The sequence below is a fragment of the Pan troglodytes genome, chromosome 9 (genome assembly GCF_028858775.2).
Source record: "Pan troglodytes isolate AG18354 chromosome 9, NHGRI_mPanTro3-v2.0_pri, whole genome shotgun sequence".
In the NCBI taxonomy this organism is placed as follows: Eukaryota; Metazoa; Chordata; class Mammalia; order Primates; family Hominidae; genus Pan; species Pan troglodytes.
Genome location: NC_072407.2, coordinates 86,276,290 through 86,292,757, shown reverse-complemented (window position 1 = coordinate 86,292,757; position 16,468 = coordinate 86,276,290). Strand labels below are relative to the sequence as shown.

Below are 16,468 nucleotides of genomic sequence, written 5' to 3'. Positions count from 1 at the left end.
CAGCCCTTAGAGTACGGATTCCTTTGGAACTTCCAAGTGCTCTGAGCATCACCTTCCAAGATGCCTTACCTCCTAGCACCTTCTAGCTCAGCAATCCTACAGAGACATTAGGGACTGGTGGAGCCTCACCTCCCTGTGTGGGTACTGTCCTTGGTGAAGGGAATTGAGAATATGTCCCTAAATTCTGTTCATATTTTATTTCATGCTTATACGAGTCTTTTTTGTTGTCGAAGTGCACATGCATATTTCTTTGGAATTAACACATTCCAGCCTACTCTCATTTCCCGAGAACATTTAAAGACACGATTCTCCTTGTATTATCTATGTAAATTTTATCTAGAATAAGGAATAAAAGTGACTTTTCTTCAATACATAGGCAACATAAAGTTCTTCCAGTTACTCTTACATTTTATGGTGCCTTCTGGCTTGTCTTTAGAGATAATCCCAGATAAACAACTCATAGTGCCATTAAGACAGTAATACTCTGTAGGTGAAGAATATGTCACATCTAGCTCTTAACTAAACTGAGAGGAGAGCTGGACATATTAAATGACACTGTGAGTATGCATGTATATAGTTGTATTTCTGACACAGCAGACAAGTGCTGACATCTGTATATGTACATATATGTGTGTATATAACCGACTCCCTTCAATGTTACTACTTTTCACAAGCTACTTAAATTCCACCACCATGACCTGCCACCCAAATCTTCTGGTAGGAATATTTTTTCACATCTCTCTTCTTCCTACTTCTTTCCCCCTACACACTTATGGTATGTGCCATTTCACCAGACCCGTGTGAAGACAGGAGAGCACTGATGGGATTGCTTTTCACAAGTGTAGGAATGAAAATTCTTCCCGATGAAAACATCTGTCTCTGTTCAAGTCATGCCCAGTTGTCCCCCAAAAGAAATGTTCTGATTAACTTTTTTTTTTAAGTCTTAAGATAGCAGTTTGTGTAGCAGATCTAATTAAGAAGTTTATGTAACAGATCTGCAGGGTTTTTTTTTTTTTTTTTTTTTTTTCCTCTTCAACTGGGTTCTGTGAGCTCAGTTTGAGTGTTACCAGCTTTCGCTATGCAACGGCCAAGTGTTTCTCGGGCTGAGAATTATCAGCTTTTGTGGGATACTATTGCTTCCTTAAAACAATGTGAACAAGCTATGCAACATGCATTTATTCCGGTAAGGAAAATTTTCTTTTATTTTCCTAGGGATTCTTTTATTTATTCTTCCTTTTTCTCCTGTTATATCTATAGAGAAATGTATAAATTCTGTGCATTTGATGATCATGGTTATTTTCTCTGTAGTTCTCATTCAGGCTAAATATATGGTTTTTCTCTGTATGAATTCCTAATTCTTAATATGTCCAAGCATTAATCGGTGAGAAAGAATAAACAATGGTCCAATCAAACTCATCCCTCTGAAGACAGTAGTTTCTAATAGTGGCATGTACTAAAGAAAGGAAACAATATTGATATTCCATATATTAATGTTTGAAATAAACTGCAATGTTTATTTCCCCATTGGTTCCCCCAGAGCTACTTGAATATCTTTTGCAGTTAGGTTTGCTATATAGATCAAGAAACCAAAATTGCTATTCTTTACTCCAAGTAAAACCCATCAAAAAAGTTATCTTGAAAAGTATAATTGCTTCTTTAGTAAAGTAGTGATGCAATATTTAGATTTTGTAAAAATTTCTGACAGAAGTTGTGTATAGCTATATAAAGTGAATTAGTGAATCATTGTCATTGTGTTTTATTTTGGAGAAATAATGTTTGTGTTTATAATTTATTTAACCAGAGGAATCAGGCTGGCAACATTTGATAGGCCGAGATAAGGTAAATAGGACCACCAAGAAGAATATTAAAATGTTTGATTATTTTCATTAGATCTACTTTGAAGAATTGAGATCACCAATTAGCTATGAGAGAAGAGTCTTAAAAAATAATCTCTGCTAAAATTTATTTGGTACCCTCTCAAGAAAAACATTATTTCTGACATAGAAACTCAAGAGATATGCTTCTTTCAACAGTTGGAATAAATCTTCCTTGAAGTTCATGTTATTTTCAAGTTACTCAAGTTAGATGCCATCATATTTTTCCCTGTAACTTCGAAATCACTTAAATGTCACAAACTCTGGGCTATATTTGAAGCTCTTCTAATTGAACCACTATATTTTAGTTGGATCACGGTAAGTTGATCTTGACTACTAAAGCCATAAAGCTTATATAATTTTTGTAAGAAGTCTAAAAAACTAATGGTGGGAAACTCTCTAAATCATTTTGCTATAAGGATCCTGCTTTGAACTAGAATCTAGAAAGTATAGTTTGCTTCTCCTATGTTTATGAGACTTCTCTTCCTTTTTTTTTTTTTTTTTTTTGTTATTATCAAAGTGTGATATTCCTTGTGGACCTCAAGTATTTCCTCGTTCACGGAGCCATCCCTTGCCAGGCAGGGTTATCTTCCCCCTTCTTGATTTCTTGTGTGCATCTCTGATTTATCACCTAACATTTTATTCTTAAGTGTTTCCTCTCAGTCTCTCTAATTATATTGTTACTTTTGGGGTAAATGTGAATAGGAAAGTAAGTTGGAGAAAGGAACTAACATTTATTTGTTTGTGTTGTTGTTGTCTTGTCTTGAGCTCCTTAAATATAGAAGTGCATCTATTCCCAGTGTCTAGCACAGTGCCTGGCACTTAAAGAGTGCTTGGTGAGCAAGTGAGGAATGACTAAATCAACCAACAAGTGTCTCCAATTTCCAATTAATGCTTGACAGTTTTAATTATTAGCTTTGTCTTTACTGATCTCATAAAATTATTTCTATTAAAGTCCATCTGGAGAAAACTCAGAACCTTGACTATAGCATTGTGATGTAGTGGTAGGGGCAGGGATGTGTTAATACATGGAATAGACCCCTATGTGTCCAGTTAACCTTGGATTCAATTCTCATAATTCGTGGGCTACTCTGTCTTTGACTCCAGTGTGTTTCCAGTTTTCCTTAATTCACACATATATAAAATCATGCCCAAATTATCATTCAGGTTTGCTTTAGTTTTGACTGCTCTAAATCTTTTCAGAACATATTGGGAATTTGCCAATATATCTCAAGCATCTTCCAAGTCTTTATTAAACATATGATTATATCATCACAATTTCATGAGAGCTTCTTTTAGAAATTATAGCCATTATTAAAATATTATCAGTTAAGAATAACTCTTTATAAACTGACCCTCAATTTATTTTTTTGTCAGCAGAAAAGGTACTCTATGTATTCCCTGCTTTATGCACTTTTTAACCCAATGATATATATTTCATGTACACACATGTATTTTCACTTGTATGGAATTTGTACTAATGATACACTTCATTGTTTGCAGTATCGTAATAAATCCTGAAGTATACATATCCTATCATGCTGAGTCTATTATGTTAAATCAGTGACAAATATACGGCTCAAATAATTGCCTCCTTTAAAATAAACCTTGTTCTCTTTTAAATCAAATACTTGAAAATGAACAATGTCTATAAAGTATAGTCACATATTGATGTCGTTAATCTTAGGAGAATTGACCTGAAAAGGTCGTAAGCAAGTAAATGCTCTTCTGTGCATCTACTGTGAGTGTGGATTCCTAACACATCGTTAGAATGCGGAGCCACCTAGATGGTCTGGATCATCTCACTCACACACCATAAGCTATGAATCACAACTGGTTTTTCAGTCAATGTAGTTCTGTGAACTAACAATAAACCTGACATAAAATCTCAAGTCATGATATAATCTGCCCCCAGGGAACCTCCCATATAAAATTCATATTGGTGAAAGGAACCTTAAAGTGGCTGATACCTGGATAGTGCTGCTCAAAACAGTCTTCAGAGAAGAAGGAAACCAAACTATGAAGTCCTTCAAAGTTTCAGGATTTGATTTCACATATTAGATCCTCCCCTAGAGTTAATAAGATGTAAATAAAATCTGGAGTCTCAAGCAAGTTCATCTGCTGATCCAAGAGCCACAAGTGCAAAACAGCAACACAGAACTTTTCTTATCTTTTAGCCTAAGTGTCTGGCGAATGTAAGCTCCTAAATATTTATTAAATGCATGAATAATAAAAAGTTCTCATGAAGTATTTTAAATTGGTTCCATCATTGGAGGCATAAGGGCATTCTTCTAGGCAGTCAGTATTTTTGGATATTAGGCAAATCAGAGGCTTTGCAATTTTATTCAAATGAGTAGATATGCTTATAAAAACAGTCTCATAATTAGTAGTTCTTTTCATAGAGACTGGCCTGTGTTTTTATTCGTTTGTTAGTTCAATCAGCTCACTCACATTTTCTGGAGCCCCTACTATGTGTCAGACACTATTCTAGACAGGACAAGTGCCCAAAAGTAAACTTAAAACTTCTTTGTGACATCATCACTTTGTAAGAGAGATAGTATTACCAAATGGTGCCCTAATATCTCTTGCTGCAATGTACAAATTTGGTTTTCCTTATACTGCTAACAATCATATCTGGATTTCATAAAAACATTCACACGGGGATCAGTGGGTCCTAAGTACATTTCTTATGCTCATCTTGCTGCTAGACTTGGGGCTTCTGTCAGTCAAAAAGAAGTTGCAATACTATTCATTCATTCGTTCATTCATCTCAGAAAAACTTATTCTGACCCTAATGTGAAGGTTATGCGGCTTATTAAGCATTGGGAGAGATATAAACATGTATAAATCAGGAGAACCCCTAATTGGAATTCTGCCCCCAAGAATTTTCAAATTGATTTGCAAATCACTGTAATACCATATGCAAAATGTAGAGTATCCTAAGAGTCTATGAATTACCACAAGAATTCAGAGAAGGGGCAAGCTTCATGGAAGGCTGTCTCAGCTAGGTTTGAAGGTTAAACAGAATTTTGACACTCAGTAATGATGGAAGAAGAGGACATTCCAAGTGGAGGAAACAGAAAAGGCACTTGTTAATTGTGTAAACACAGTCTATTTTTCCATGTGTTCGTCTATTCAATGAATGCTTATTAAAAACCTTTTATGTGTCAGAAATTACGATATGCCTGGAACATCTAATAATAAATAGGGCACAGTCAAACCTTGCCCTGGGGGTATTTACCTTCTAGTGGTGGGGACAGACATTAAATAAACAGTTACACATGTATCTCTATTACACACTTGAATACTATCCTATGCAAGTTGTTTACAGTGTTTCTCACAATTGCAATTCAATATTACATGTATACATACACAGATAAACATCAATTATCAGAAAGTGTAGCAACAGTAGATACTTTCTCAGTCACTACAAACAAAACAAAAGAAATAAAACATCCTCCCAAATATGCTTTAGTTTTAAAATATAATTCATTTATCCAGCAAACAATTAACACATCCTGCTTGCCACACCCTGGGCTAGGTACTGGCAGTTCAAAAAGTGATAGTTAATATTTACTGAGTACCAATTTTATGCCATGCACTGTTCCAAGCATTTTACATGTATTATCTCAATTCTGTCAACAACTTCTGATGTAGGTACTATCATCTCCATTTTACAAAGTGTAAAAAAGAGATGGGCCGGGCGCGGTGGCTCACGCCTGTAATCCCAGCACTTTGGGAGGCTGAGGCGGGCGGATCACGAGGTCAGGAGATCAAGACCATCATGGCTAACTCAGTGAAACCCCATCTCTACTAAAAATACAAAAAATTAGTCGGGCGTGGTGGCATGCGCCTGTAGTCCCAGCTACTCGGGAGGCTGAGACAGGAGAATGGCGTGAACCTGGGAGGTGGAGCTTGCAGTGAGCCGAGATCGCGCCACTGCACTCCAGCCTGGGTGACAGAGCGAGACTCTGTCTCAAAAAAAAAAAAAAAAAAAAAAAGAGGTGAAGTACCTTTCCCACAGTCACATAGTTAATAAATGGAATGACTGGTCCTTGAACTCAGTGATCCAACCTCAGAGAGCATTATTCTTAACCACCTCATTAGAGTAAGAAGAAAACACTAAAACCAAGAAAACTATATTGCAGTGTGATTAGGAGCAGCAATTAAAAGATGTACAAACCATGCTAAATGCAGTAAGGGAAGAGTGATCCATCTGCGTGGGATGGAAAGGAAAGATAACCAACGAAGGCTAGAAAAAGGAGAAAAGTCTTGAGACAGTTTTAAAACAGGGGTTTACAAGATGAGGGAGGTGAGAGGTTAAAAACAACTGGAACAAAGGCACTAAGGCAAGAAAGAGCAGTATGAAATAAGAGTATGTTACTAACTTTCTCCAACTTGTGATCTAACACTTTGAGCATTACAGAAGCAAGGTCAGAACAACCAGGATGAGAGTTGGGTTGTATTTAAGGTCAGGAATTATACAGGTAAATCATAAAAACAACACTAAATAATTCAAGCCCACAGACAAAGGCACTGGAGCCTCAGAAGAGAACCTCAAGAAAGAGATTATTTTCAGAAACCTGGCTTAATTGTCCCTGCTATGTGTGGCCTGACCTACAGGTTGACAGTGGTGCCTAGAATTGAGGATATATCCATGGAGAAGCAGAGAACGTTTGTGCAGAGATGTAAAAGAATGAAACAAATGTAGAAAAAGAAAAGGAGATGAGAAACTATGTGGTCTCAAAGAAAGACACAGAGAAATGAGGCTGAAAAGAACTAAGAGAGGCTGGACTGTGACTTTCTGGGTCCCCCAAAACTCCCAGTTCTTAGTTCCAGTTTATCAGACGGCCCACCCTGCTGTGCTTCTTGTCCTTTTAGCCTGACAAGAAGTTCCAAATTTTGCTTAAGCCAGTGCAAGTGAGTTTCTATACCCACAGCCACAGAACTTTAAGATAGGGGCCAGTTAGTGACTAGTGGTACAGGAATAGGATACAGTGCTAAAGAAGATGAAGGACGGAGTTGAAGAGAAGATAAACAGATCAGCTGAGGACAGTGGTCTTCAAAGTAAGGTTGTATCCTTCAGGACTTAACTCCTATCCCCTTCCACAAGCCTTCCCTTATGCCTAGTAACCAGAAGACATGCCTTTTCCCTCCTTACTTCAACCCTGATTAACATCCCCCTGAGGAAAAATAAGAGTAGGGAAATTTCTTACCAACTACTTTAATCTATACTTTTGTATGCAATCATCACAATACCAACATGAAATGGACCACTGTTATTATCTACATTTCAGAGGATCAGTGGGGTTAAGTACCTTGTTTAAAATCATGTGGCCAGTAAGACCAGGAAAGAACCTAGGTCTTCCAACCATAATCCCACCTGCCTTTCTTCATGCCTGTCATGGGACTTTGTCCCTATTTCTCTCGTGCACTTTTTTCTGCTTTGGATTATAAGCATTTGGGAGGTTTCTTTTATCTCCACATGACATTATGAATTCCTTGCAGGGCAAGACTATGCACTTCTCCTCTTCCTACTTTCTGCAGTGCCAAGTATGATTTCTTAAATATTATGTTTCCTAAGTAAATCTGCATAGATGGAATGGTGAATACTTAAGAAGGGAGAATTTAGGCAACAATGAAATGATAATGAGGAAATGATCCTTCTTGCCTCAGATAAATTCTTAAACTATGTCTCCTGAGCTCCAGCATCACATCCACCAACTCTGCCTCTGTGGTCCCTGGATGTATAGTTTGAACCATCATATGTTGAGGTCAGCTCTAAATAGGATTTGTTCAGTGATGACTTTCAGTCCCAGTTCATGGTGTTCCAAGTGCGTTTTGTCCTTTCTGGATTCTAAATAGTACTTAACTCATCATCCTCAATCATGTTGGATTCATTTCCCTGTTTCCTTCCTCTTAACCTTGCTTTGCATTTCTGTTTAGTAATACCCCAATTTTTAGTCCATTTCCTTCTGAAGAATATGAACAAGGCTATTAATGGAATTTCTATTAGTATAGGAATAAAGATGACACTTAATCTATGGAGATGTTCAATTTAAGGCAGAGAGGGGAACTACACCAGAAGCGACCTGGATAATTACAACAGCTTGGGACTGCAAGAACATTTGCAGATTGCTGGTAAAGTGGAATGAAATTGTCACTTTAGGTTTTTAACAAAAAAGCAAGAGCCTGCTATCTTTATATCTTCCTCACTTGTGAAGTTTGCATTTTCTTTGACTACCAGTCTTGTGATGCCTGTGCATACACATCTGGAGGCCACGAAAAACTAACACCAGGTGCAGGATGCCTTCTTTGTATTCCAGTATTGCTCATTATAAAATGTTTTGATGACTCATTAAAATGGAGTATTAGCACTGATATAGTTATTGTACAATAGAGTAAAGCTTACATTCTACCACTTCCACTTTCCATACCCATCCCAGAAATTGCAAAAATAGAATCCCAAGCTTATTTGTTACAGAACAGAAAAATAGACAGCTGTTCAGAGTTAATAATGGCAGTCCTCTTCCATGTAGCAAACCAAAATTTAAAAATATATACACATTAAAATCTGAAAAGCTTTAATGAGCTAATACTAGATATGCTATAGTTTTTGAAGCTTCATTTAGATATTTTTATTTAGCGAGAAGATGCTTAGGAGCAATGGGATTTCTCATTTTCATCATGTAGAGTTGAAAAAATTACACCAATGTTGTTACTCTTGCTTCTGCTGCTGCTAAGACTACCTCTACTACTACTACTACTACCTATCTTCCTTATATTTATTTATCTTGTTACAATTTTCAAAGTAGTATAAACTAGATTACTTCTCGTTACAACTTTCACAATTAGGCAAGACGAGTTTTATCATCTTCATAGTAGTTTTATGAAAATTAAAGCTTAGAAAGTTGAAATGGCCAGGATCAGAAATGGTTAAACAGTAAGACATAATGTAGTAGGACTAAAATCCGAGTTCAGTTTTTATTCTGATTCAGAATTTCAGCTACTTGAAGGATCCTTCTTCCACCATTTGCTATCTTGGGTAAATTACTCAAATTCTCTGAGCCTAAGTTTCATCCAATGTAAAATTAGATGTTATATATAACTTTTTAGCATTGTTCGAAGTCTAACAAAATCATGTGAATTAAACTCTTAACACAGTGCCTGACCCAAAAGTGTGCCTGGTAAAGGTTGTTATTACTGTTGCTGCAAATTTTTAAATGTTATCCCAAATATATACATTTACAAATTGCATAATGTCCTCATATATGGCTACATTTGCTTCTTGAAGAACCACATGATATTGATGAAATAATAACTTTTAACATCTATACATGAATAGAAAGTTTCAGAGAGATTAAATTAATTAGCTAAGACCATTGTAGAAGTGAGGAGAAAGATCTTAAATCCCAGACAGATAATCCAAGTTCTAAACTCCTTTATTACTACTTTCATGATATTCAAAATTAGACTAGTATTAAAATCAGGAATCATACGATTCTCATTATAGTTGTATATAACCTTAGAAATACTTCAGAGAGTTAAGTGACTTGACTAAGTTCTACAGGGCCACAGCCAGTCCTAGAAGCCTCGTCTGCTAAATCCAAGTACAGGACTGGAAGATGCTCATCCTATGACATAAAAGCTTAAGATACAAATGTTCTTATCCAGTAACGGTGGGTGAGGAGCAGTCACGAGATGATTGCAAATATATTTATAAGGAAGTTATCATCTCCTTTCTAGTTGGTTAGGAAAAACCTTTATAAAACAAATGAAGGTTCCAGAGTACCTGAGATTACAATTCCAATGGAAAAAGGAGTCTGAGAGCACAGAAGAGAGAGTCCCAGCCTGCGAATCATCATTTCACTCTCCAACTTGTGACAGAGTCCCCACATACCAGAAAACAACCTACTCCCTGTGCTCCTTCTCTTTCATTCTTTTCTCTTGTTATTTCCCCATCTCTCCTCTAGCCCACAGCAACAGATAATATTCCTCCTTCTTTATGTTAAACACACAGTTGTAGCATTATGCCAGGCCTACTAAGAGGTAAATTGAACAAGCAGTATCCTTGCTTTATAGAATAATTTAAAGTAAGAAAGCCACCAGAAAACTGAGAAAGCAAGAGTAACATAGACACTGCCACTGTGGGAAGCTAGAACAGCTGTGGGGCTAGGAACTGGTTGGCATTTTGGATCCAGAGATTTGTAGGCTCTTGGCTTGTAGAACAAAGACTTCATTGCCTAGTTGATGACAATATACAAACACATCTGCAGAGTATATTCTTTGGCATCAGCAAATGCCAGCAGTATTTAGTGAACCTCTATGTTTCTAGTCCCCATTCATGTCTCCTTTTTATCTGTTATTTTTCTCCATGTTTTTCCTCATTGGAAATGATTCCAAATTGAACATTAATTTTGAAGAAAAATGGGTTGAGGGGAGATTCTTAGACTTACAGATGTTATGAGAATTTAAAATAAGGGAAAATGAAACTAAAATATCCTGTACCCTGTTCGTCTTGTAATGAGCGCCCAAGTGCCATTGTTTAGAAACAAGTCTTGGAACATCCTCCAGGCCCACCATAAACATAAGCACATTACAGATTACTGATGGATAACAGTAAACTAAAACTCATACTTCATCTTTGCCTCTCTCCCTAAAATTTCTTCTCACACAAAAGAATCATTCTAGATATAAAATATTTTAAGACTTTCTGTATAGCTTCACCTGTTATGTTTCAAATCTTAGTGTATGATCTAGTGTCAAATTATGGTGAGTAGGGGAAAAATGAAGGCAGAGGGATTTTTTTTCTGGAGTTATACGTTATAGAAAATGGATAGAGGCAATAATGGAAGAAAGAGCTTGGTAATAATTCTCAGCTCCACTTCAAATCTTTTTTACTCTTTATATAGAAGAGAACTCCTTGCTGCTGATTACATAGTTCTTAGGCCAGAAAATTAACCTGTTTACAAGAAAAACAAAATATGAACTATGAACATAGAACAACAGGACCATATATAGATTTTTGAGGTGCCTTGTCTAAGGCATACAGGACATTATCCTTCAGCCAAGTCATTAGAAACCAATTTCTATAATTGTTCCTTATCAAATTTAACTTTTGTCTTTTATTTCTGCGTGCTTTTCTTAATGTCCTGTCTCCTAGCTTTCTATGTCTGAGTGGTAAAAACAGAGATCATTTCCCAGAATGAAAAGTTATACAGCATCCTTGCTTTCTTTACAGTATTTCCTAGCAGGATGAACTTTACAAGAGTAAAATCAGATCCTTGATGAGAAGTGGACTTTCAGAAGCCATTTCACTCTTTATTCCTTAAAAAATAAAACTAACTGGGGAGACTCAGTAAACTGCTGAATTACTGAACTTACTGGGTCTAAAACTAAGATCTCCTGACTCCCTAGTTCTGCCATCTTTATATTAGGAACATAATTCCTTGACTGGAGTGTGGTTATTTCCAGGGAGACAGAGTGCCTGATTTTTTATAGCCATGCAGGAACCAGCTGGGTTGTCAGGTTGATTCCATTATCAATGACTCAAAACTTTATGTTTCTATTAAAAATAGGAACACTATGCAGCCATAAAAAGGAATGAATTAACAGCATTTGCAGTGACCTGGATGAGACTGGAGACTATTATTCTATGTGAAGCTACTCAGAAACGGAAAACCAAACATTGTACGTTCTCACTGATATGTGGGAGCTAAGCTCTGAGGATGCAAAGGCCTAAGAATGTTGCAGTGGACTTTGGGGATTTGAGGGGAAGAGTGAAAGGGGGTCAGGGGATAGAAGACTACAAATATGGTGCAGTGTATACTGCTCGAGTGATGGGTGCACCAAAATCTCACAAATCACCACTAAAGAACTTACTTGTGTAACCAAATACCACCTGTACCCCAATAACTTATGAAAAAAAAAGATGATTATGGAGTAAAGGATGAAAATTGCACTCATTTTTATTATAAGACATGAGGCTTTGAATAAATGTCTAGTTTTGGGCAAATCTTTGGGGATATATTCTCATATTTTATCTGGAAAGTTTGAGAAATGCTGTAGATGTCATTTTGCTTTGTCGTGATTTTTGAGTTCTTAGTTTTTTCTCCAAATCCCATACTTCCTCCCACCTAACTTCTCCTGAAATGTACAGTGGAATAATAAGTTAGAACAAGTAACACTGCCAGCAGCTACCATCCTTGTTCCATGCAGGGTAATGGTAAGACAAGAATATGGATTTGGAGTCAAGAGGAGTGAGCCTTGGCTCCATCTGATTATTAGTCTGGTGATCTTGGGTAAGTTGTGTTACAGGTCCATGCCTCACTTTCCTTATCTATAAGATAATCATAATTGGAATATGTACTTCATAGGGTTGCAGTGAGGAATAGGGAAGAATAAGCACAAAGTACCAGTGTATAATTAGCATAGAGGAGTCTTTCTGTTTATAATTTTCCTTAATTTTCATGCTCTGCAGTGAATAGCATGGTCTGGAGTGCATGACAGGCTCCAGATGCTCACACATGGACACCATCAAGCAGTGTGGTACAAGAACTCATCACCAGAGGGCAGCATGCAGTTACCCCTTTCTACCCATTGTATCTAATTCTGTTGCCCCAAGAGTTTCTCATGAATTGTAACTCCTATTGCTGTGACTCTAGTCCAATAGGTCTAAAACTCAATTAACAATTACTGTTTGAGTGTTTGAGTGTGTGTTGTATGCCCAGCACTGTTAGGAGTGTAGGTGGAGTGGCTGTTGAAGAAATAGAGAGGAGGACCCTGACTTCAAAATGATTACAATTTCTGCAAGGAGACATGAATATCACACATGAAACAATTAGCTATCAACATGTATAAAAATATAAAGAAATATTCATTCAGAATGTCAGGGTTTAGTGCTTTCACATAACTTATTTCCTTTAATATTTAAAATTCAGTGTGATCTGAAGTAATACAAATAATGAGTGCTTTCAAATGTGGGGAATAGGATATATAGATTGAGTCCTGGAGTGATGTTGGGGAAAGTATCATGAAGCATCTGGAACTTTAGATTGTCCTTGCAGGATGGAAAGAATTTGGTTAGAGAGATAAGATTGAGGACTGCAACTGATTTAGGATGTAGGAAAAGGAAGAAATGAAAACAAAGACATTGTGGTAGGCATGAGCAAGGTATGTGCTTGGAGTAGTAAGGATCCTTGCCTGGTGGGAGGAAAAGAGAGAAGAAGGATGGAAACTAAATAGCAATAATTTAGTGATCCCACATTATGTATAAAACCATTATCCATGTACTACAGAAGAAATAAGCCCTACCTTAACCTAAAGAACCAGGTTATTGGCAGCTTGCTCCGAATTCTGGCACCTAAATCTGGATAATACAACTGTACTGCTAAGATTATAGCTCTTTAGTAGCTTAGCAACAAGGAACAGATGGTATCCACATGGATCTTTCCAGGAATAGCACCACATAGAGTGAATCAGTGAATTAAGTAGGTATGGTTATTATGGCATGGGGCACATTGACTAAACCACATTTGAGATTTGAGCTAATGACTCCATTTTTTGTGGGATCTTCAGAAATCATTTGCATAAATAAAGCAGTTAGATTTGTAAAAGCTCGGTGTGAGTCAGTGGGGTTTCAGGCATTATGGCCTAATGGTGAAAAGCAAAGGGCTTAGAGTCAGAACACCTGGGTTTGAATCTCAGTTTTGCTTCCTTCTAGCCATCTGACATTTTGAGAAATTCACAGAATCATTCTGTGCCTCTGTTTACTTATCTATAGACAAGGGAAAATTCCATCAATCCTTCTGGGGTTCTGTAAGGAGTAAACAATAAAACACAAGTAAAAAGCTTACCCTATTTGCTTGGCACACAGTAGGTAGTTGGTTAATCAATGTTAGTTCCCTTTCCTCTCACTATGGAAATTAAATGATTGAATGTGTGTGATATACTTTATATAGCATGACATTGGTGGTTGATATAATTGCCAATTTGAGTTTCAGTGTTGATCTGTAGATGTAGTTTTAGTGAGTAATTTATTTTAGCCTTTTATACTAAGTGTAAGTACGTATATGGCGAGCATGCAGGATGGAGATCTGAAGAATCTTCATACTAACAGTTCAAGCAATCCCCATTTCTTCATCCAAATAGGATTGATTCTAGAAAAAACTTATAAAGTGAAGAAAATTCTGTTTGGCATGGGGCACATTGACTAAACCACATTTGAGATTTGAGCTAATGACTCAATTTTTTTGTGGGATCTACTGGTCTCTACTTTCTGTGCTTCATTCTCCAGGCTGCTCCATCATTTCTGCACTAGAAAAAAAAGGGAAGACCAACTCAGCCTATCTGAGGTCTTTAGGATATTCATAGGATATTCATTTATTTCCTGCAAAATATTTTACTATTTTGTATTTTAAAGGAGGATCAAACAGAGATGGTAACTCTCCAGTCCAAGGGGATAAAAAATACTAATGGTGAGTTTTCAAGGATAAGTAAGACAAATTGTGTTGACTAGAACAGATTTTACTTATCAAATCTTAATTGGGTGCAGAAGCAAATGTATTGCAGTGGTTAGGATTTATCCACTTTGGAGCCAGGCTACCGTTGTCTGACTCTTGGTCCTGCTATTACCAGCTGAATGACCTTGGGCGAGTTACTTAACGTTATTAGTTTTGTTATCTGAAAGTGAGGGTAATATTATTTTTATTATTAAGAGTTCAGGCAAGCAGAGTCAAATTGATTTCAAGCCAAAACATGAATCTTCCATCCTGCTACCTTGTTTTCTGAGCTAGGCTGGTGTTAAGCTAGGTAGGTAACCATCCAGGCATTTTATTAAATGCTAGGGAAAGGGACCACAATCTTAGCTTCCTCCAAAGTTGTTTCCTTTAGACATCCTGACGCAGTCTGCAGGATGAACTAGCCAAGCCCTCAGGCACTCACATAGTTTATTCAGCACTGTTCGTGCCTCAATAAGTCCAGTGGTCTTATGTCTCTGTAGAGCAGGGGCAAAGCAGGTGACAAGCCAAAGCCACTGGATGATATTAGGAGTGATGACTTAGAGCTGGGCTGGATTGAACTGCACCCACCTAGTTGTCTTGTAGAGAAGGAACTTAAAAGGAGAAAATCTGGGAAAGCAAAAAGTAAAAAAATAATCTCAGTAATAAGTATAATAACCTAAGAACCTTTTTTTTTTTTTTTTTTTTTTTTTGAGACACAGTCTCCCCAGGCTGGAGTACAGTGGCACAGTCTCAGCTCACCGCCACCTCCACCTCCAGGGGTTCCAGCCATTCTCCTGCCTCAGCCTCCCAAGTAGCTGGGTTACAGGCACCCACCCCCATGCCCGGCTAATTTTTGTATCTTTAGTAGAGACAGGGTTTCACCATGTTGGCCAGGCTGGTCTCAAACTCCTGACTTCAAGTGATCTTCCTGGCTTGGCATCCCAAAGCACTGGGATTACAGTCATGATCCACTGTTCCTGGCCTACACATGCATTCTTTATTCAGCTAAATTCTTGAGAAATAGGTTAGCTGGAAAATAGCACTGTCCCATTTTTAAGTGGGGGTTTGCAAGACATTAAGGGACCCAGAAACCTCTGATAATTGGGGAATTGAATCTAAGTCAGAACGGTGATAAATTTCTCTTTAGACTGTAAAAGAGAAACTAACAAGTTTCCAGGCAGAAAATAATTGCATTTTCAGTCTAGTCGCCTAGAAAAACTCAGGCAAAAAAAATCAAATGCTGGAGTTACCATTATGGACTCTGGGGTTAGAAAGACATGGGTTTAAAAACTGCTTGTGGCACCTCTTAGATTTGTGACCTTAGGCAAGTGACTTGCTCAATTGGGATCTTCTTTTCTTCCTTTCTTCTCTCCTTTCTTTCTTTCATTCCTTCCTTCTTTCTTTTTAATGGGAACAATAATGTTTTCCTTAGAACATTGTAAAAATTAAATGCATTCATATATCTTAAAGTACTTATAGCATTACTGAAACATAATAAGCACCTTATATATGCTTAATACTTTATTATTGTTATTCTTGTTATCCTCAGTTTTGATACTATGTAATTGTGAGATCTGGGTTATGTCATATTCTTTGTATTCATTTTCATATTTATAGAATGTAAGAGTGTAATTAAATGTTCCTTAAGATCTCAGCTTTAAAAGTTCTATGATTCTAGAATATATTTGTTCTTCCTATTTTGTTCTTCCTCTCTTACACAACCATCGATGTGTCTTTAATCAGTCAATTACCCGTTTATTTGGGGCTTGCTCAAAGAATGCCTGAATCAGTCAGCCTGGGTATGCTTGGAATTCATCTATGCTCTATGTAGTCTGGGGTGGGCTGTGAGGGTCCTGGAGCAGGGCAGTGGGAGAGTCTTCAGAGAGCCTGGTGTAGCAGCACAGTGGGGTAGTGTGTCATTCAGAAGAGCCTACCGTGGCATCTCTTTGGCAGTCACACCAGGGCGTTACCAATGTCAGGTGTATGTGATATATGTTTATTTTTACACAATCTTGTTTGTTCATGCATTTTTAATGACTTTTAGAGAGGTAGGTGTTAGCAGTGGCTTCTGGATCCTTTTGGCACCAAGAAGGA

General features: G+C 37.2%; 1 protein-coding gene across 31 annotated transcripts in view; it reads left to right on the top strand.

The window, feature by feature from the left end:
• Positions 1–16,468, top strand: part of DLG2 (discs large MAGUK scaffold protein 2) — a 2,168,441-nt gene that overhangs the window by 1,357,390 nt on the left and 794,583 nt on the right. For 2 of the 31 annotated variants that reach the window (XM_016922470.4, XM_009423843.5), the window contains exon 1: positions 1,035–1,183. The exons of 28 other annotated variants lie outside the window; for them this stretch is intronic. In XM_016922470.4, coding sequence (XP_016777959.1) covers positions 1,079–1,183 — 105 coding nt within the window. In that variant the 5' untranslated portion in view covers positions 1,035–1,078. Of the gene's footprint in view, positions 1–1,034; positions 1,184–16,468 lie in introns of those variants that run through there. One more of the 31 variants, XM_001175230.7, reaches the window with a different exon arrangement.